This window comes from Dromaius novaehollandiae, chromosome 13, assembly GCF_036370855.1.
Source record: "Dromaius novaehollandiae isolate bDroNov1 chromosome 13, bDroNov1.hap1, whole genome shotgun sequence".
NCBI classification, from domain to species: domain Eukaryota; kingdom Metazoa; phylum Chordata; class Aves; order Casuariiformes; family Dromaiidae; genus Dromaius; species Dromaius novaehollandiae.
This window is the reverse complement of record NC_088110.1, coordinates 22,441,030-22,461,539: the sequence shown is the minus strand read 5'-3', so window position 1 is coordinate 22,461,539 and position 20,510 is coordinate 22,441,030. Positions and strand designations below refer to the sequence as shown.

The window sequence follows — 20,510 nt, the reverse complement described above, 5'->3', positions numbered from 1 at the left end:
CTCCCCGCCGCCCGCCGGACCCCCCGGCTCGGCCCGGCTCGGCCCGGCTCGGCCCGGCAGCAAAGCGGCGGCGGCGGGCGGGGCGCGGCGGCCCGCTGAGCCCCCCCCCCACCCCCCCGCCGCCCTTTTTGTGTGCGCGATTTGCATCGCGGCGCGGCAGCTGCGCGGGGGAGCGCGGCCGCGCCGCTGCCCGCGCCCGAGCCGCAGGTGACAGCCCGCCCCCCCGCCTGCCCCCCTTTTTTTTTCTGATTCTTTCCCCTCCTCCTCCTCGCGTTGTGTTTTTTTTTTTTTTTCTGCTTTATTTTTCCAACCCCCTCCGTGCGGCTTGTTGCTGGTTTTTTTTTTTTTAATTTTTTTTTTCGCGTTTCCTGACACATCCTCTTCACCTCGGGTTTTTTTTCTGGCCGCAATGGAACTGTAACGTAAATCATGTTTGGGCTGAAACCGCCTCTCTATTACTTACCAGGTAAGGCGGCGCGGGGTGGCCGGCCCGGGTCCCCCCCCCTTCCCCCGGGGCCGCGCCGTCGGGGGCGGCCGCTCTTTGTCTGCCGCGGTGCCGGGCCGGGCTTGATGGAGCAGCGAGCGGCGGCGGATTAAGCGGCGCGGTGTGAAGTTACTTTCGCCGGGTGCCGAGTGTTGTTTCATGGCTCGGCGAGCTGCGACCGCGTCGCGGACGGCCCCGGAGCGCCGGCGCGGCTCGCTGCTGGTTGGTTTGCTTTCTATTTGTCCCTTTCTGCTCTTTTTCCCCCCTTCTCGCTGCTTTCCACGGGTGCCGTGGGTTCCCCCCCATGGGGCTGGGAGCAGCGCTGGGCTGGGCTTTGCTGGCGGGGGGCGAGGAGCCCCCATGGGGCTGTGCCCCACACCGGGGCCCCGCGCCCCGCTCTCCCCCCGGCAGGCCGCTTCGGCCACCAAACTTTGCTTTTCCGCCCGGCGCGGCCTCGGCGGGCGGCCCGGCTCCGGCTGGCGCGGGGGCTCCTCGCTGCGCGGGGCTGGGCGTCGAGGCAGCGGGTGACGGCGGGGGCATCGCCTTGCACCCCCCGGGCGGTGCATGGGGCGTTTCGGGGTGCAGCGGTGCGAGCTCGGGGCGCGCTGCCGCGCCATGGGGAAGGCGACTTGTTTCAGGAAATGGCTTTTGCATGTGGCAGTTGGCTGCAGCAACGGGGTGTTTCGTACCCGAGGACCGCGGCCTCGTGCCCCCGGCACGCGGGGCCTGGGCAGGTGCGTGCAGCGCCGTGCACCCGCCGGGCGGGCTCGCCCCCTCCTCCGGGGCCTCCCGTCGCGACTCCCCCCTTCCCCGCTTCTTGCTCCGTCTTATTTTTCCGCTGCCTAAAATGGCAATCGATAACGGCGGCGCGGTGTCGCCGCGCTCTCCGGGGGCTTTTTTCGGCGGCGGCGGGTAAACGCAGGCGGGGACTCCTAGAAGGGCTTCTGCGGAGGCCAGGAGCTTTCTTTTCTTTTTGTATTTAACGTGCTCCAATCAAGCGGTGTTTACTGATGGCGTCTCCTGTTGCGTGAAACTTCTCGGTTTTACTGTAATTGCTAACGCACTAATTCCTGCACCTTGTAAAACCAACCAGCCTTCAACGTGTCTCCGCGGCTGGGCTGCAGCTGGGGAAGAGGGGAAGGCGCCCGGGAGCAGCCGCTCGCCCCGCTAACGGGTGCACACCCCGCTCCCCCCGGCTCCGAGCATCCCTCAGGTGGTCCGTTTTCCTTCCAGCCAGTCTGAAAAAAAAAAAGGGGGGGGGAGGAAGGAGAAAGGAGAGCTGGGAGAGAGGAGCATTGAAGTGTCAGCCTGGGAGATTTAAAGCAATTAAGGGAAATGATGTGTGGACGTCGGAGGGGCTGTCAGGCAGAGCAGTCGCCGCGCGGCACCGTGCGCGGCTGCGGGAGGCGTTGGGAAACGCTGATGGCGCAGGTAGGGTCGGCGCCGGTGGCGATTTTAACCTTCCCGGTGGGGCCAGCGAGGGTGTCGCGAAGGCGCGCGGGGATGGCGGTGACTCGGTGGCGGGAGCCCTGCTGGGGACCGTCACCCCCTGGGCTGGTCCCCGCTCGGATGCGGCCTGGCATCCGCGTTGGGGCCGGACCGCTGGCGCGTGCTCCGCGGTGGCTTTCCGCTCCCGGGTCACCGGGCGGCTCCGGGTGGCAGCTCCGGGCTCGGCACGACAGCGGCGTCCCCCGGTCGGCACCGGGACCCGCTCGGTTGCCCCGGACCCGCCGACCCGCCTTCGCCCCGAGCATCCCGCGAGGCTCCGGCCGCGGGGGCGAGACGGGGGCCGCCCGGCCGCAGCGGGACCCCGGTGCCGGCGGGGACGCGACGGGGCTCCCGGCCTCTCTCGCCGGCTCCCGGCCGCGGCGGTGTTTGTCCGAGGCCAATATTGATTCAGGGCCGCGCTGCCCCCCTCCCGCGCCAGCTGCACAAACAGGGCCCTGGCCGCCCCCCCCGCCCCCCCCGGGCGATGCCGGGGCCCCGGGCGATGCCGCCGGGTGCTCCCGCAGGATCCGTCCCCGGAAACCCCTCCTTCCTTCCTTCCTTCCTCTCCCAGCCGCCCTCCTCCTCCTCCTCCTCCTCTCCCCCCCCCCCCCCCCCCGCCAGTCCTAAATTCGGTCGTCATGGCAACCATGTCAACCACTTGCTAGCTTCCCTGTGATTATTTGACAAGGGGAAGAAAGGAAGGAGAGAAAAGAGCGAGGGGAGGAGGGAGGAGGCCGTCGGGGGCCGGCCCGGCTCCAGGCGTCGCTTCCCAAGCGGTTTTCCCGGTCAGGACCCATCACCGGGGGGGTCGCGGCCGGGGGGACCAGCGAGGCCGGATCCCGGGACGTCTGCATCCGATGCTTTGGAGGAGGGAGACGAAGCAAAATATTACCAGCAACCCCCCCCTCCTTTTCCTGGGGGTCCCGGCCGGCTGCATCCCCCCTCCCACCTCGTTCACCTTTGGACCCACAACGGGTTTTGCACAAGCAGATGCTTCCTTAATTTATCGTGCCTGTCCCCCCCCGCTCCCGCTGCCGGCACCTTGGGAAGCCCCCAGGAAGCCAGTGCCACTGGTGGCTGATGCCCCCTTCCTCCTCCTCCCCCCCATTATTATTATTATTTCATTTTATTTTATTTCCTCGATGCTCCGGTTAATTAAATGCAACTGCCTCGTGTCAGAAGCCCAAGTTGGATATTTATTACACCTTCGCGCTACCGAATGTCACAGGCTTCAAAGAAGCACCGGTGGGGCGGGAGAGCCCGGGCATGCATCCGCCGCCCCGGGGGGGGACACGGCCCCAGGAGATGCCCTCTCCCCCAGGACCCCCCCGTCTGCAACGCGTTAATTGGCAGGAATTAAAAACGCCGTTAGAAGCGGCGCGCGCCGCCTCGGCCGGGGCGCCGCTCCCCCCGCGCACCCCCTCGCTCCTGCCCGGCAGTGCTGCTGCAATGTGCTATTTTTGCAGGGATGGAGAAGGAGGCTGCGTTTCTGCTTTATAGGGTTTTTTTTCTTTCCTTCCCCCCTTCTTTTAATAATAATGCTTTAAAGATGTTTGACATCTGTAACAAACAGCTGGCATCCTGTTATGGAAGAATGTCCTTTTATTTCCGAGCAGGTTGAACTGTCATTAATAGTATAATTAGGTGATTATCGGCGTACAGCAGAAAACTGCTTAATTGCACAGATAGCTTTTCGAGGATTCCCGGCTCCTTTATTGCTGTATTTGTTTTAGCCGCCTGAAATTTTTTCGCGCTGTTGTTGTTGTTTTTCCACATTGATTATTATTTTTTAATGCGTGTGACAGCTGCAGGAGCGTGGCAGGCAGCACCGGCACCGCGCGCGCCGGCGGCGAGAGGGGTGCGGGGGGGGGCACCCCGTGCTGGCGGTCCCCCCCCCCGCCCAAACTGGGGGGGTTTTTGCAAGCGCCTGTGTGGGTGCTTGCACAACGCTGGTGGGGGGATGCAGGGGGGCTCGGAGCCCCTGGCCCATTGCGGGAGCTTGCTGGGCCCCGCGACGCTGAGCGCTCGGTGCCTGCACCCGTGCAGCCCGGGATGCGGCCGTGTGCCGGGCGCTGCCCGCGGGGCCGGAGCGGGATGCTGCGGGGCCGGAGCGGGATGCTGCGAGCAGGGTTTTGCGCCCGCCAGACAATAGCGCTTTGTCCGTCCGCCTTTGCCGCCAAACACACTTGTTAGCGCCGCATCTTTGTGCAGTAAATTTCCATGGAGTAATTACGTCTTAATTTATGATAATCCCGGGCGGAGGGAGGCGAGCGGGAGTCAAGTTGGCGAGTTGTCCGGGAGCCGCCGGCCCGCCCGGCCCGCGAGCCCCTGCCACATGCCTCGCCGGCCGGCATCACTCCGCATCCCGGTCCCGCCGGCATTGGGGCAGGGGATGGGGATGGAGCAGGGCGCTCGCGGTGCAGCACCGCGGGGACGCGGCCGGCCCCTTCCCCCTTTGCGGCCCCGCTGCGTGTCTCATCCCGCCTTTGTCTGCGGGGCTGATTACCAGCCAAATAGCGGCTCTTTTCCCCCGTCCTTCCAGGCGGGCAAATTAGAGGCTTTGGCAATTTTCGAGGCGTGCGGAGGGGAGGGAGGGCGGGAGGGCGGCAGAGCCTTTCATGGCGCAGCCGGAGCCGGCGGGTTGCACGTGCTGGGCTCGGGCGCGTGGGGCGGCTGCCCTAGGCATGGGGGGGCACGGACGGGGGCCCCCCACCCCATCCCATGTGCAGCTGCAAGCGAGCAGCCCGCGAGGCTGCCGGAGGGGTCTGCGGCGGGGCCGGGGGGCAGAGTCGGGGGGCCCCCTCGGAGGCCGCGCGCGCAGGGTGACATTTGCCAAGCGTAAAAATTCAATTAATTCCAGCAGGCGGAGATTAAATATAAGCGAATTTTAATAATTTGCTCTAAAGGCTGAGGATTACCGGAGGCGAGAAGAGGGGAAGGAGCGGCGCGCGCGGGGGCCCGGGCCAGGCGCCTTGGCAGCGGCACGCGGGCTCGCCGCCCGAACGCCGCTCCTCGCCTTGACCCCGGCGCTGGTCGCTGCGAGCTCTCCAGGAGCGGGGCCGCCCCGGCCGCCCGCCGCGGGGGCCGAGAGCTGGCAGAGCTGCCAGATGGAGGCCTCGGACTGGGACTTCTTCCTCTGCCGAATTTGCAATGCAAAACGCCGGCGTGCTTCGAGGCGAGGAAGGGTCGGTGCCGGGCTGCGGCGCCGGAGGGCTCGGCCGCCCGCCGCGGGGCCGGACGGGTCCCCTCGCAAAGCGAGCTGGAGCCCGGCGTCGAGCTCCGTCTCGCCGAGACCTCGGCAGCGTCTCGTTCTCCCGGTGTAAATGAAAAGCCGCTGATGTGGGGCACCAATTGCTAGCAGATGGCGCTGGTATTAGGAAAATGAAAATACACGCAGTAAATTTGCTGTTTGCCAGTGTTAATTTCTTATCCCAAGGTAAAACCTTCCCTCTGGCCCGTGCCGTACCATCTGCGCGTTCATAAAACGCATGGCGGCAGGAGCAGCAGAGCAGCGGCGTGCACGGGGGCCGTGCACCGCACGGGGGGCCGGGGGGCTGCTCGGGGTGTGCCCAGCCCCAGCAGAGATCCCCAGCCCCCTCCGGGCTCCCTGCACCGCACCGGGGCAGCGTGGAGGCGGCGGCCAGATGGATGGAGATTGCCCGTGACCTTTGCTAGGACAAGAAGTATTATCATTAATACTTGTGTATTTCCCGGGTCCCTGCGCTGCATAAATCTCCCATCGAGGCAGGCGGGCAGGGTAATCGGCCGGGCCGCGGTATTAATACCCGCCGCCCCCAGCGCGGCGGCCCTTGGCCGTGCCCTCGCGAGGGGCGATGCCCCGGGCACGGAGCGGCCCCCGGGGGACCCCCGGCTCGGCCCCGCGGCCCCTTCCCTCCCCGGCTGCCCCGCGGAGCCCTGCCCTGTGCGCGATCCAGCCTGTGTGAAAGTCTAATCTCCAATTTTATTCGCTCTGCTCCAGCCGATTTGCATAATCCACATAATCACCCTGGTTTTAATTGCCCACAACTCTGCAGAAAGATCATGTGGTTAAGTGGTAAATCATAATTAGATAAATAATTGGCTTGGCCACAGCAAGCTGCTTTGTTATACCTGCCATCTGCTGGGCAAGGGGGTTTTCTCGCGCCGGGAACAATGTGCGGCTGATGGCAGAGCCCGCGGTTCCCGCGGCGGGGCCGGGGGCCGAGCCAGGGCGCAGGGCCGGTGGGGGCTGCGCGGCGGGGCGGGCGGGCCAGCAGCGCCGAGCCGTGCCCGGCTCTCACCTGCGAGATGCTCGGCCGCGTGGCACCGTGCCCAGCCCCGACCTGCCGCGCCGCGCCGCGCCGTGCCGGCTGCGCCCCGCGGTGCCCAGCTGCGCCCTGACGTGTCTGGCTGCACCCTGCGGTTCCTGGCTGCACCCCGCGGTGCCCAGCTGTGCCCGGCTGCACCCCACGGTGCCCGGCTGCATCCCACGGTGCCCAGCTGCATCCTGCCGTGCTTGGCTGCTCACCGCGATGCCCAGCTACAGGCCGCGGTGCCTGGCTGCACCGTGCTGTGCCCAGCTGCACCGTGCCATGCCGGCTGCACCCCATGGCGCCTGGCTGCACCCCGTGGTATCCAGCTACACCCCATGGTGCCCGGCTGTACCCTGCCGTGCCCAGCTGCACCGTGCCATGCTGGCTGCACCCCATGGTGCCCGTCTGCACCCCACTGTTCCCGGCTGCTGCACCCCACGGTGCCCAGCTGCTGCACCCCACAGTGCCCGGCTGCACCCCACGGTGTCTGGCTGCACCCCACGGTGCCCAGCTGCTGCACCCCACGGTGCCCGGCTGCACCCCACGATGCCTGCCTGCGCCCTGCCGTGCCCAGCTGCACTGTGCCACGCTGGCTGCACCCCACGGTGCCCGGCTGCTGCACCCCACGGTGCCCGGCTGCACCCCACGGTGTCCGGCTGCGCCCCGCGGCGCCCCGTGGCACTGCGCGATGCCCGCTCCCACCCGCTCGCCTCCCGTTCCGCTTGGCCCCGGGCTGCTCGGCGCCCGGGCAGAGCAGCTCCCGCGCCGCGGAGGCGGAGGGGAGGCATAGGGCGAACAACCCGCTCCTCCCCAGAGCGGGGCAAGCCTTCGCCCCCAGCTCCGAGCGCTGCCCGCGGCGGCGGGGGCCGGGGGGGCCCATGTCTCCGGGAGCCGGCGCCGGGGCTGCACGCGGCCTCCCTCGGTCCCTCTGCCCCGCCGGTGCCGGCTGCAGCTTTACGACCGCGGATGTTTGCACGCGCGGCCCCTCCCCGGCAGCTCCTGTTTCGCAAGTCCATCTGCTCCCGCCGCGCGGTCCCGCTGGGGACGGAGGGGGACAGGGGACGCGCAGCCTCCCTCGGGCCACGTGCGCTTCCCTCCCGAAGCCCGTGGCCGCAGCGCGATGGGTGGAGGCATCCGGGGAGCCCGAAGGGGCTCTCTGCGCACTGGGGAGCAGGGCAGGTGGGAGCGCCAGCTCCAGTCAATCAATTAATTAATTAATGGAGCATGTTGTAGGTGCAGCGGGGCTGTTTTAATGAGGGATGGTGAACGTGCAGCGAGAAGCTGCTTCAAATATAGCCGGGAGAGGAGGTGCTGCCTGCTCCCGGTGGGTGCCCGGCCCTTTGCGGGGCGCTTGCGCTGCACGTGAGCGCTCCTCGCTTTGCAAACGAGCATCCCCGCTTTGGGAATTGGTATTCCTGGCGGGCAGGCGGTGCCGTGCCGGCCTGGTTAATGCTGTGTGTGGCCCTGGGGGTGCTGCTGCCGCCGTCCCCGTGGTGCCGGTACCCGTGCAGGGGCCGCGGGCAGGCCGGGGCGCGTGGTGGGGGCCGGGGGCCGGGCACGCGCTGCCCCTCGCTGCCCGCACCGGGGCTGCACAATGCGAGGCGATTAGCATTGGAAATGCATGCAAAGCAGCTGTTGGCCGGCGGAGAGGCTGCAGCTGGATGCCGGCTCCAGCCTGGGAGCAGAGGCGCTGAAAGGAGAGGAAGTATCGCTGCAGCCCGGGGTTAAGAGGCAGAGCGGGAGAACAAAAGCCGCAGAGGGCTGCCGGGGCCTTAACCCCACTGCCGGGGCCGGGGCGCGGGCTGCTCGCCCCGCTCGCCCCACAGCTGGGACCGTGCATCCCGCCCCACGGCGCCTCGTGCCCATCACCAGGCCTCGGGGCGGAGGCTGGATTTGGCTCCCGATGTGGCTCGAGCCGAAGCAGATCGCCCACCGTGGGGGGGTCCCTGCGTCTCTGCGCCGCTCTGCAGCCGGCATGGGGGAGGCTTGTGCAGGATTTGGCCGGAGCGGGTCCGCCGAGGCGCTGCGGGGTGTTGCTGCAAGCGCGGGGGGCTGCACCGTGCCGGGGGTCCGCGTCCGTCTGCCGCCTCCCGCTGCGCTGAGCTTTCCTGCGCCGTTTGCCAGGGGCCGGTGCCGTCGCCCGCTCAGCTCCGGTAATGAATTATTAGTTCCGCCGCTTGTGCACCCAGGAGCTGAAAATAGCTGCTTTTAAGCAGCGGCTGCGGCGGGTTGAGTTCAATGGCAATCTGCTCTCAAGGGCACTCCACGCTCATTAGGGGCCTTTCAAGGTGCCTGCGCGGTGGCGGCGGCGGGGGGGGGGGTTAAACGAAGGTGCTAAACCCGCGGTGCGACGCTTCCCGGCAGGCGGTTGCGGCGGGGGGGGGCCTCGTGCTGCCCGGCACCGGGAGCCCTGCGCCCGCGCCGGATCCGGCCCGCGGACCGTGTGGCCGCTGCATCCCCCCGGCTGCGTGCACCGGGGCAGAGCGGGGGGACCGGGTCCCCCGTCGGCCGCCTCTCTTCTTCCTCCTCTTCCTCCTCTTCCTCCTCCTCCTGCGCCGGGTGGCTGCTGCCTTCTAGCGGCTGCCGCCGCCTGCATCCCCGCTGCCCACCCGGGCGCTTCCCTGCTGCTTCCTGCCCTCCGGGAGCCGGGAGCATCCCGGTCCTGCCGGCAGCGGGGGGAGGGAGCCGTGGCCGTGCGGCGCACGGGCTCCCGGCGCGCGGGGGGCTTCCCGCAGCCGGGCAGGGGGGCGGCGGGGGCGACCTGCCCCCTTTTCGGTGCACGTCCCGTGTCCTTCGCCTCGCCTGGCCGGGTGAGGCAACGCGGGCCGGTGACGTGACCCGGGTGGCTGCCGGGCTGCAAACTCGACCTGTTTTTCAGCACGGATCCGCCACCGGGAAAACCAGCCGGCGGCAGGGGAGGGGCGGCAGGAGCGCCGGAGCCCGGCTGGGGCGCGGGCGGGGAAGGGGGCCGCGGGCACCGGGAGCCCAGACGGACGCCGCTGCGGTTGGAGGGACGGGCTGAGCGGCGCTGCTTGGGCCCGCGTCCGGGCGGAGCGCCGATTTTATCGCCGCCGCAGTTGGGATCCCGCAGCTGCCGGGAAGGGAGTTGCAGAACTGGTTCGGAGCCGCGCGGCAGCGACGCGGGGCGGTGCAGAGGCCTGGCGTGCTCGGCGCATGTGTTGCACACCCCAGCGTGCGGTTGGGGAGGAGCGACGACCAGCCCATCCCCACCCCGGGGGCTTGGGGCAGTCCCGTCCCTCTGTCCCTCGCCCACGCCAGCCCGGCGTCCGTGTGCGGCGGCACCTCCGGCCACGGCAGTGGCAGGTCCCAAAAATTGAACGCAGCAGAATCTCTCCCTGCGCAGACGCCTCGCTCGCACGCCCGCCACGTCCCAGGCGGGGTTTTTCCCCCCGAGCAGCGTCTCTTCTCCGTGCACCGCCTTTCCCCTCCAGCCCTGCACTTGGGGAAAATTGCTGCTTTGCAAGCGAGCGCGGAACATGCCAAAGGCGGCTGAGATAATGAATTTATTATGAGGCATTTCGGGCCGCAGAGATCAGCTGAGCATCATAAGCCGCCGCGGTGCGTGCGTGCACGCGCGTGTGTTGGTGCAGGCGGGGTGGCTCCGGGCTGTCCCTGTGCTCCCCCGGGGAGGGAGTGGATGTGTGCAAGGGTGCAAGTGTGCGTGCAAGCGTGCAGCTGGGGAGGTGAGCCCGCTGCAAAGCCCTGCTGCCTGGGGGCCGCGAGCCCCCCGCACGCCCGGCTCCGGGCAGCTTGTATTTTTTCCCAAACACCTCTTTTTTCCGTAAGGAGGGATTTCCAAGAGGGAGCTCAGGAAGCCTCAGGCGGCTGCCGCTCGAACCGGGACCGCCGCGGCGGGTTCAGGGGTGCCGGGCCGGGCCGTGCTGGCGGCTCTGCAGGCGCATCCCGCCGCCCTGCTCTCCGGGAAGGGGGCCCAGGCGTCCGGGCGGCGCGGAGCGGCAGCGCGGCGGGTTTGCTTCCCAGCTGTTCCCGTAATGAATTTACATGAGCCGCTCGTGTAGACACGGCCGCGGTCGCTGCCCGGGAGCAGCGGAGTTAATCAATGCTTGTATAATGAGGGCAGAGGGGCCGGCGCGCCGCGGCCCCCGCGCTCCCCCGGGGCCGGGGGGGCAAAGATTAATGAGCGCTGAGTGGCTCTCGCCGCCCCCGTGCCCCCACTGCCGCAGCTCAGCGCGCCGCACCGCTGTCCCGCGCCCCCCCGGCAGGGCTTTGCACATCGCAGGGCAGAGCAAAAGCGGGGGAAAAGCGGTTTCTGGCTGGTGGATGTGGCCGGGGCGCTGCAGCGGTGCTGGCTGTGTGGGGTGGCCCCCCCTGGCTGGCCCCCCCCCCCCCCCCCGGCTGGGGGCTGGCAGGCCCCCGCTCGCCTGCCCACCCCGGAGCAGGGCTAATTTTAGCCCGGCGTTAATGAAGCTGCTCATTTGGAAGTCTATTTTAAGGGCCCTGACATCAGCAGTTGCCGTTTTCGGAGGTGGAGAGCCCTGGAGCGCGTGGCTGCGGCAGCCGGGGGGGTGCGGGCACCCCAGCGCGGGCGGCCCCCCCCCCCCCACCAAGCCACAGCCGCATCCCGGTGCCCCTAGGCTGCAGAGGACACCGTGCTCTGCGGGACCCCGGGCTTGGGGACAGCAGTGGGGATTTGGGGGTGCATTGGTGGGAATTTGGGGGTGCAGTGGTGGGGATTTGGAGATGTAGTAGTGAGAATTTGGGGGTGCAATGGTGAGGATTTGGGGGTGCAATGGTGACAATTTGGGGGTGCAACGGTGAGGAATTGGGGTGCAATGGTGAAGATTTGGGGATGCAATCATGGTGATTCATAGGTGCAGTGGTGAGGATTTGGGGGTGCAATGGTGTGGAATTGGGGTGCAATGGTGAAGATTTGTTGATGCAGTGGTGGTGATTCAGGGGTGCAACGATGAGGCTTTGAGGGTGCAATGGTGGGATTTGGGGGTGCAACGGTGAAGATTTGGGGTTCAGCAGCAGCATGCGGGTAAGGGGGGCTGGCTCCCTCCCTGTCGCCTCTAGCAGCACCCCGAGGACCCCCCAGCGCCGGGGATGCCCCCGCGCCCCCCCCTCGGTGCCACACAGTCCGGCTGACCCGGCAGGGCAGCCCCACCGCCCCGGCCTCCGGGAGCAGAGGACGCGGCCGGGCCGAGCGCCCGGATCAATGCGCCTGCGGCCCGGCTCGATAGGGCCTGGCGCTGCGCGGCGCCGACAAAACCCCCCTGTTATCTGCAAGCGGCTCTGGATATTACGGATCAGCTGGGGCCATGTGACGCCGGCGGCAGCTGCTAGGCCAAGAGTGTCAGCTTGTTTTCTGCAGGCGAGGAGCGCCCGGGCGCTGTTGCTTTGTTAGATAAGCTGCCGGCGCTCGCTGCGAGGAAGGGGGCTTCCTGGCGCGCTCGCTCCCGCGCTCTTCCCGCGCGCCGCAGCGGCTCCCGCAGCCCCCGCCGCCCTCCGTAAGCGCTCCGGGCTCGCCGCCGTGGGGAGGGGGTGTGGGGGGGCTGCCGGGGTGTTTGCACCCTCTTGCTTGCTTTCCCCGGTTTGCATGCTCCGGGCGGGTGCTGGGTGCTTTTTGGGCGTGTGGGCGGGTGGGATTTGGGGGAAGCGGGCGCTCGGCCAAATTCTTCCCTCTTGGTTTTCCCTGCTTCCCTGTGGATTTCCGGCTGCGGGCCGAAGAGCTGCGCTCTGCTCTGGACTTGGGCCGGCACTGAGGCCCCCAGGCTGGCTCTGCCGGGGGGGTCCCGCCCCCCTCGGTGCCGAGCTGGGGCTTGCAGGAGCTCCTGCTGCCTCGGCTCCCGGCTGGGATCTGGGGGCTGCGGATGCGGCCCGGCGGGGGGGGGTCTCGGGAGGATGCTGCGGGGAGGCAGGCGGCAGCATGGCCGGCGCCGCGGGGCGAGGGACGGCGGCGGGTGCCCGCGATGCTCGGGGTGCTGCCGCGCCGCTCCCATCCCTCCCGCCGCATCCCGAAAGGAAAAGCTCCGTGCAAAACGCGCCGGGGGGGCGGGGGGGCTCCCCGGGCCGAGCGTCCCGCTGACGTGGGCTGTTCTCCTTGTTCGCAGGCATGAGCCATGAGTCAAAGTCACCTTCCCTAGGAATGCTCTCCACCGCCACCCGCACCACCGCCACCGTCAGCCCCCTCACCCCCGCGCCGCTCAACGGCTCCCTCGTCCCCAATGGCAGCCCCGCCGCCAACAGCACTTTGTCCGTCCAGGCCGCACCTTCCTCCAGCTTCGCCGCCGCCCTCCGCAAGCTCGCCAAGCAGGCCGAGGAGCCCCGAGGTAAGGCGAGAGCCGGGGGGCTGCTGCCGCGGGGACCCGGAGCGCCCCGCGCCCGGGCGGGAGGATGCGGGATGCGGGATGCTCCGCGCGGGGTGGAGCGGAGCCGAGCCGCCGCCTCGGCCCCTTGCCAGCTCCTCGAGGAGCCGTTCGCCGCCGCCGAGCCCCCCGCGGTGCCCGAGCCCCCCGCCGCGCCGCCGCCTCCCCCGGGAGCCGGCGTGGGGTGTTTTCTCGCGTGCGCTCCCCGCCATTTCACGGGCTCTTGTCTTTCCTCGGCTTCGTGTCTCGAGGGGGCAGTTTAGAAATTCAATTCAGCCGGAGTAATCCAAATGCCGTATCGCTCGCCGTACCCCCAGAGAAAGTCTGGAGCGCGCGGAGCGGAGACGCCCGCCCTCCCCTCCTCCTTCCCCGGCTCCCTCCCTCCCTGCCGTGCCTCGCTGCAACGCCGTTTCTCCCGAGGCGCCGCGGGATGCTCGCGGGAAGCGCCCGGATCCAGCCGCCAAAGAGGGGGAAAAGCTGCCAGCAACCGCCCGAGGGGGCGGGAATCACCAGGCTGGTCCGCGCCCCCCCAGGAGCACTGAGCCCCCCCGACAGTGCGATGCCCCGGTATGTTGTGGCCGCCCAGGCGGGTGCTGCCGCGGCCGGGGGATGCCCAAGGGGCGATGCACCAGCCGGCTCGCGTGTCCTTCCCGTGGCCCCGCGGATGATGTGCCGGTCCCTGCTGCCGCAGCCCTTGGAGACTGGCTGGGGCCTGCAGCCCTCTGCTCACCTCCGGGATTTTCCGCCTGGAAGTTTGACCCCGGGCGGATTTGAGGGCTGTTGTTCTGGCTTCGTGGACCCACAGGCGCTTTGCACGTGCGGACGGAGCCGGTGCACGTTTTGGGCACGTGCAGGGGCATCTCTCCAGCCCTCTTTGGAAGGGGCCGGGAAGAGGCAGCGCCAGCCGGCCCCACTCCGGGGGTGAAGGATGGAGGCGTTGCCTCATCCCTGGCATCTCCCAGAGCTTCCCGGGGGAAATCCCGGCTGCGGGCTGGACCGGCCCTGCCTGCCGGGGCGGAGGAGCTCCATTCCCATCACGGGGAGGGAAGCACAAAGCGATCACCAAAGCCGCGCGGGCCGACGGGGGCTTTCCGCCCCCACCCTGCCCAGGGCTGTCTGCGGGGGATTTCTGTTGGGTTTTTTTTTTGGCCTTCCTTTCTTTTTCCCCTCCTCCTTCGGGGTCTCAGCTGTTAATTACATTTGCCTGTCAGCCGCGGCTGCTAATCTGCTATCGCCGAGCGGGAAGCGGGAGGTCAGAAAACAAAGGTGACACCGTCACACCGCGCCTCTTGTCATCTCCAATCCAGATTAGTTTCATTGACTAACTCCTGGCTGAATACCACCAGTTAATTATAACGATCACAGGCCCTCCCGTTTAAAGCCACACAGCGAGAATTAAGGTTCTGAAGTAAGACTTTAGCTTCATTAATTGCCCGGCTCATTGTGGCGGTATCGATTGTGAACGCTATCGCGCGGTGAGCGATGGCTCGGCGGCTCGGAGGGGATTAGGCTGCTAATTGTCGCTGGCCTCGCGCTGACGAGATAGGCTGCGGCGCATCCGTGGCGCTCGGCACCGAGCATCCTCGTGCTGGACCGGCCCGGCGCGGGATGCGGGCGATGCGGGCGGTGGGGCCGCCCCAGGCCCCCCGGTCCTTCCCCGCGCTCGCAGGCGGCCCGACTTCTCCCTGTTTTCCGCTTTTCCAGGGTCGTCGATAAGCAGCGAGTCGTCGCCGGTCTCCTCGCCGGCCACCAACCACAGCTCGCCGGCCAGCACGCCCAAGCGCGGCCCCATGGGCCCCATCCTGGTGCCGCCGGCGGGGCACAGCGTGCCCAGCACGCCGCCCGTCGTCACCATCGCCCCCACCAAGACCGTCAACGGCGTCTGGCGGAGCGAGGGCCGGCAGGTGAGGCCCCCGGCGCCGGCTGTGCCCCACCTCCTCCCCGCGCCGCCGCGGCCGGGGCGGGGGGACGAGCCGAGCGGGGCGGGAGGGCGCTTGCTAATTAAGAAGCATCGTTAGTGGCTCTCCTCTGCTTGCATGTTGCAAGCAGATTCCCGGAGGGATTATGCCACTTGGAAAGGCTAATTAAACCACAAAGCGGAGAGGGGAAGGGAGGGGATGTGAGATGCCGAGGGAAGAGGGAGGGGATGCAATCCCGGGTGTCTCCGCGCCCCCCCAGCGCCTCGGCCTCCCCCTCCGGAGGGGCCCGCGCGCGGCAGGGGTTAAGCGAGCCGGGTTTATTGTCTGGCAGCGCCTCCCGCGCAGCGGGGCGCCCCGAGACGGGGGCGGTAATTAGAGCAGAACCTCGCGCGCGCAATCAGCCTTAATGCGTGCGGCGGCGGGGGGGGGGGGGGGAACGCTGCACCGCGCTGCACCGTGCTGTGCTGCACTGCACCGCGCTGCACCGCGACCTTGGCACCGTCCCTGCCGCCCCATTTGCAAAATGCCCCCCCTCGAAGCCAGGCTTCGCCCCCTCTTTTTGGAGGGAGGCAGATGGTCCCGCTGTCCGGAGGGTGCGAGCGATGCACACGCATCCTCCTTTCCCCCGAGCACGTTCCTCCTGGGCAAACCCTGGCGTGGCCGAAATCCCTCGCCCCGGCCCGGGAGGCGCTGGTGGAGGCGGTCGGGGGGTCGGAAAAACCTCTCCGCCGGCTTGGGGCACTCGCGGTACCTGCCCGTCCCTCGCGGGTCCCCGCCGCCCCCCTAACGCCCCGCTCCGCCTTTGCCCCGGCAGCAGGACGCCGGCTCGAGAGGCGGCAGCGGCAGCCGTGAGCGGCTCATCTCGGAGCCGCCGCTGCCGCAGGAGAAGGCCGGGGGCCCCGCGGTGCCCGCGCACCTCCTGGGCACGCCGTACTCCTTCGGGCTGCCCCCCAGCTCCGTGGTGCCGGACTCCCGCTTCCCGCCGCTCAAGTGAGTCCGCGGGGAGATTTGTTGGGGGGGGGGGGGGGGCTTCCCTCCGCGGTGCATCCCTGGGCTGGGAGGGCGATGCCCGAGCCCCGCGGCTCCCCGGGGGGCCGGGCCGGGACCGTCACCCTCTTCCCTCTCCCCGCGGCGCCGGCAGCCTGCAGCGGCCCGTGCACCACGTGGTGCCTCCCAGCGCCGTCGCCGAGGACTACCTGCGCAGCTTCCGGCCCTACCACACGGCCGAGGACCTCCGCATGTCCTCGCTGCCCCCCCTCAGCCTGGATCCGGCCACGGCCGCCGCCTACTACCACCCCAGCTACCTGGCGCATCACCCCTTCCCGCACCCGGCCTTCAGGTAGGCGCCTGCCCCCCTTGCAAAAACCGCGTGCGCGTTGGCTGCTTCTCCTGGCAGGAAACGAGCGGCGTCGGGTCTCAGCCCTCCGCGTGCGGCGCGGCTCGCGCAGCCCGGCGTGCATCGCTGGTGCCGGGGGGTCTTTTCTCCCGCGCCGTGCCGCTGAGCAGCCCTTTCTCCGCAGGATGGACGACTCGTACTGCCTTTCGGCGCTGCGGTCCCCCTTCTACCCGCTGCCGACGCCGGGCTCGCTGCCGCCGCTGCACCCCTCGGCCATGCACCTGCACCTCTCGGGCGTGCGGTACCCGGCCGAGCTCTCGCACTCCTCGCTGTCGGCCCTGCAGTCGGAGCGCATGTCCAGCCTGACCGCCGAGAGGTGAGGGGCCGGGGCGGCCGCCGCGGCAGGGCTCCCGGTGCTGCACGGCACGGGGTCCCGGTGCCGGGCGGCGGGCGCCAAGGGCCCTTTCGGCTCCTCTCTGCAGGCTGCAGATGGACGAGGAGCTGCGGCAGAGGGAGCGGGAGCGCGAGCGGGAGCGGGAGAAGGAGCGCGAGCGGGAAGCCGACCGGGAGCGGGAGAAGGAGCGCGAGCGGGAGCGCGAGAAGGAGCTGGAGCGGGAGCGGGAGAAGGAGCGGGAGCTGGAGCGGCAGAGGGAGCGCGCCCGGGAGAAGGAGCTGAGCATGGTGAAGGCCTTGGAGGGCCCCTTCCTGCCCGTGGCCGAGCTGCACGGGCTGCGCAGCCACCAGCCCGAGGAGCGGGGCAAGCCGTCGGAGCCGCTGGCGCCCGGCAGACCAGGTAACGTCCCGGCGGTGGGATGCTCCCGGATCCTGGCGCGGCAGCGATGCTCGCGGCAGCCCCGCGGCCCCCCGAATCGCCGCTGCGGGCAGCCGGCGGGGCCGGGCGTGCGGCATCGTCACCCTCTTTCCTGCAGAGAAACTCAAGGACTCGGTGCTGCCGACGCCGAAGCCGCTGCAGCACCCGCTGCACCCGCCGCCGGGCTCCCACCACGCCGTGCCCAGCCTCATCTCCAACCACAACGTGTTCCCGCTGCCGGGCAGCAGCGCGGCCACGGCGCTGCTCATCCACCGCACCAACGAGGAGGAGAAGTGGCTGGCCCGGCAGCGCCGGCTGCGCCAGGAGAAGGAGGACCGCCAGTCCCAGGTGTCCGAGTTTCGGCAGCAGGTGCTGGAGCAGCACCTCGACATGGGGCGCGTCCCGAGCCAGCCGGAGCCGGAGCACCGCCTGGAAAACCCCAGGTAGGGCCGCTCCGAAGCCGGACCGGCACCAGCGGCACCAGGCGGAGCGGGCGCCGGGCTCACCCAGCTGCGTTTTGCCCCTCTCCGAGGATGGAGATCTCCCTTCTTGCTCCGCTTGCTGATTCCCATCGTTTTCCTTAATGCCAATTGGGAATTTCCCATGTTGCAGCCATCCCGGGTGCTTGTCCCACCCCGGGAAGGATGCTGGGGCTGGGGAACGGGGCCGGGGGGGCCGGGGAAGCGCCATGCCCGCGCCGCCATGCCACATCCCCTGCCTGCCGCCTCCGGCCTGATTGACACCGGCTTTCTCGCTCCGTTGCTGAGCGCTTAAGCGGCGCCGGCTCATCCCCTCGGCTCTGCTGCTGGCTCCCATTGTTATTTTTGGGTATCAAGGGGATTAGCGCAGCTAATCAAATATAATAAGGAGCGGATTGCGGAGTGGCACAATGGCAAACGCCGGCTGCAGCCTCCCTCGCGGAGCTGCTCGTCCCTCCCCGAACCGGGGAGGAGAGAGCAAGGTCACCCCGGGCCGGGGCATTGATCTCCGCCGGGGCAGGCGATGCTCCGGGTCCCGCTCGCTGCGGGGACCGAGGCTTCCCGTGCCGCCGCTGCGGCAGCTGCGATGCAGCTGGCAACGCCGAGCCGCGCTCGCTGCTCCGCTGCGCGGGGGGCCGGGGCGCTCGGGTGGAAAAGCGTTAAACGCGCCGCTCCGGCGCATGAAATATTCATCCCGCTCACAGGTTCGCTCCTTCCCCGGCGGCTAACGCGGCTCCGACGGCCGCTGGGTACCACGCTCACGGCGTGCAGACCCTGGTGGGATGCTCGGGGCGGCCGGAGGGGCGTTTTGGGGTTTTTGGGGGTTTTTTCCTCGCCGTGCTCAGCTCCGTGTGGTTCTCCCCGTCCCGCAGGTCGGGCCCGAGCCGCCACGAGGCGGGCGCCCGCGAGGCGACGCAGCACTTCGGCGGGCCGCCGCCGCTCATCTCGCCCAAGCCGCCGCACCACCCCGCGACGGCGGCGGCGCTCTGGAACCCCGCGGCGCTGCTGGAGAGCGGCCCCGAGCCCCGGCGGCTGCCCGAGCCCCACGCGCTGCACGGCCCCCCGGCGCCCTTCGAGCCCCCCCGGCAGGGCATCCCGCTGGTGAAGGTGGAGCGGGTCTTCTGCGCCGACAAGCTGGAGGACGGGCCGCGGAAGCGGGACGCGCCGGCGCGGGAGCCCGGCGCCGCCGAGCACCCCGCCTTCGCCCACGGGCCCTTCCTGGCCGAGCTGGAGAAGTCGGCGCAGAGCATCCTGAGCCAGCCGAGAGCCCCCCTGGCCCCCGCGCCGCCCTTCGAGGGCGCCAAGCCCAGCTCGCCCTACCGGCCCCCGCCGCCCCGCGCCCCCGACCCCATGTACGTCTACGACGAGTTCGTGCAGCAGCATCGCCGGCTGGTCAGCAAGCTGGACCTGGAGGAGCGGCGGCGGCGGGAGGCCCGCGAGAAAGGTGAGGCCGCGGCGGCGGCACGGCGCGGAGGGGGCCGTGGACCGCTGCGGTGTCCCGGGGGGGGACCGGTGCCTCTCCCCCGGGGCCGCCCTATGCAAATGCTGCCGGGCGCCAAATCAGAGCCGCGCCGTAAATCCCCCGCGCTAGACGTGCCCAATTAATAAATGATGAAGCGAGGCTAATAAGCTGCCTTGAAATATTGATGGGGATGGGAGCGGCGGCGGCGAGGAGCCGGAGCGCTGCGATGGGGGGGCAGTGCCGGCCTCCCCGCTCCGGGGATGCAGCTCATCCCCGCGCCTTGGGGGAGCGTTAGCACGGTGGGAGCCCATCGGTGCCACGAGTGCGCTCGGTCTCAAGGGCTGGCTGGGTTAGGATGGGGCAGCACGGGCAGGGCTTTCCCGCGCCGGGGCTGCCTGGCTCTGCTCCAGCCTGTGTGTCCCCCCCCAGCTGGGCTTCTGCAGGGGGAAGGGGTTATTCCTGCAGCCCCGCTGCTCGCCCTGGCCCTGGGCCCCCCTCGGAGCGCCCCGCTGGCACGGGGGTCCGGGCGGGCTCCCCGGGCTCAGGCCGGCCCCTCTCCGCCCCCCAGGTTACTACTACGACCTGGACGACTCGTGCGACGACAGCGACGAGGAGGAGGTGAGGGCTCACCTGCGCTGCGTGGCCGAGCAGCCCCCGCTGAAGCTGGACACGTCCTCCGAGGTAGGGCCCGGCCAGCGCTCGCCCCCCCCGGCCCCCCCGGGGTCGGCCCCCTCCCTCGGGCTGCGGCGGGACGGGCCGGGGGTGACGCTGCCCTGCTCTCCCCCAGAAGCTGGAGTTCCTCCAGCTCTTCGGCCTCACCACGCAGCAGCAGAAGGAGGAACTGCTGAGCCAGAAGCGGCGGAAGCGGCGGCGGATGCTGCGGGAGCGGAGCCCCTCGCCGCCCACGGTGCAGAGCAAGCGCCGCACGCCCTCCCCGCGCCTCCCGCTCTCCACCCGCTACAGCCCCGACGAGATGAACAACAGCCCCAACTTCGAGGAGAAGAAGCGCTTCCTCACCATCTTCAACCTGACGCACATCAGCGCCGAGAAGCGGAAAGGTACAGCCATGCCCCGCGCAGGCGGCCCGCTCCGGCCGCTCTTCCCGCGGGATGCGGCGTCGCCGGCCCGCTCCCCCGGCCCCGCTCGTCCGCGGCCCCGGGTTTGCCCGGCTGAGCGGAGGCTACACTAAACCGCAGCTTCCCACGCCGCAGATAAAGAGAAGCTGGTGGAGATGCTGCAGGCCATGAAGCAGAAGACGATGCCGGCCGCCGCGGCGGTGAAGAGCTCCCCGCGGGACAGCCCCGGCGTCCCCGGCACCGGTAGGCGCCCGGGCTGCTGCCCCCGCGCGCTCGGCTGGTTTTGGGGGGTTGCGGGCAAGCGGGAGGGGAGGATGGAGGATGGTGGAGCGGAGGATGGATGGATGGGAGGAAGGGAGGGCATCAGGCCAGGCGCTGCCCGGCGGGTGCCAGCCCCGGTGCCCCCTGACTCCGCTCTCGTCGCCCAAAGAGCCGTCGGTGCAGCTGCTCCTGGGGGACTCGGACAAACCCCTGGGGATCACCTTGCCGGAGACGCCGAGGACGGCGGAGCCCGGCCGGTTGGACCAGCTGAGAGCCCAGGAGCTGCCGCGGGCCAAAGAGGCGGCGGAGAAGCCGCGGCTGAGCGAGGGGCACGCGGGGAAGAAGGCGCTGAGCATCCTCAGCTACGTGCGGGGCCCGCTGCCCAAGGACATCCCGGTGCCGCTGTCGCACAGCATCAACGGCAAGAGCAAGCCCTGGGAGCCCTTCATGGCCGAGGAGTTCGCCCACCAGTTCCACGAGTCGGTGCTGCAGTCCACCCAGAAAGCCCTGCAGAAGCACAAAGGTACCGCGGCCGGGCCGCCCCGCGCTGCC

General features: G+C 69.4%; 1 protein-coding gene across 5 annotated transcripts in view; it reads left to right on the top strand.

Annotated features, from left to right (window-relative positions):
• The window catches only part of GSE1 (Gse1 coiled-coil protein), a 90,051-nt gene that overhangs the window by 64,525 nt on the left and 5,016 nt on the right, over nucleotides 1-20,510 (top strand). For 2 of the 5 annotated variants that reach the window (XM_064519773.1, XM_064519769.1), the window contains 12 exons: nucleotides 12,360-12,578; nucleotides 14,319-14,518; nucleotides 15,348-15,523; nucleotides 15,675-15,872; nucleotides 16,054-16,245; nucleotides 16,352-16,662; nucleotides 16,799-17,123; nucleotides 18,032-18,603; nucleotides 19,190-19,302; nucleotides 19,409-19,679; nucleotides 19,818-19,940; nucleotides 20,128-20,481. In XM_064519773.1, the coding sequence (XP_064375843.1) occupies nucleotides 12,360-12,578; nucleotides 14,319-14,518; nucleotides 15,348-15,523; nucleotides 15,675-15,872; nucleotides 16,054-16,245; nucleotides 16,352-16,662; nucleotides 16,799-17,123; nucleotides 18,032-18,603; nucleotides 19,190-19,302; nucleotides 19,409-19,679; nucleotides 19,818-19,940; nucleotides 20,128-20,481 (3,054 nt within the window). The remainder of the gene's footprint in view (nucleotides 1-12,359; nucleotides 12,579-14,318; nucleotides 14,519-15,347; nucleotides 15,524-15,674; nucleotides 15,873-16,053; nucleotides 16,246-16,351; nucleotides 16,663-16,798; nucleotides 17,124-18,031; nucleotides 18,604-19,189; nucleotides 19,303-19,408; nucleotides 19,680-19,817; nucleotides 19,941-20,127; nucleotides 20,482-20,510) is intronic. The other 3 variants (XM_064519772.1, XM_064519770.1, XM_064519771.1) reach the window with 3 other exon arrangements.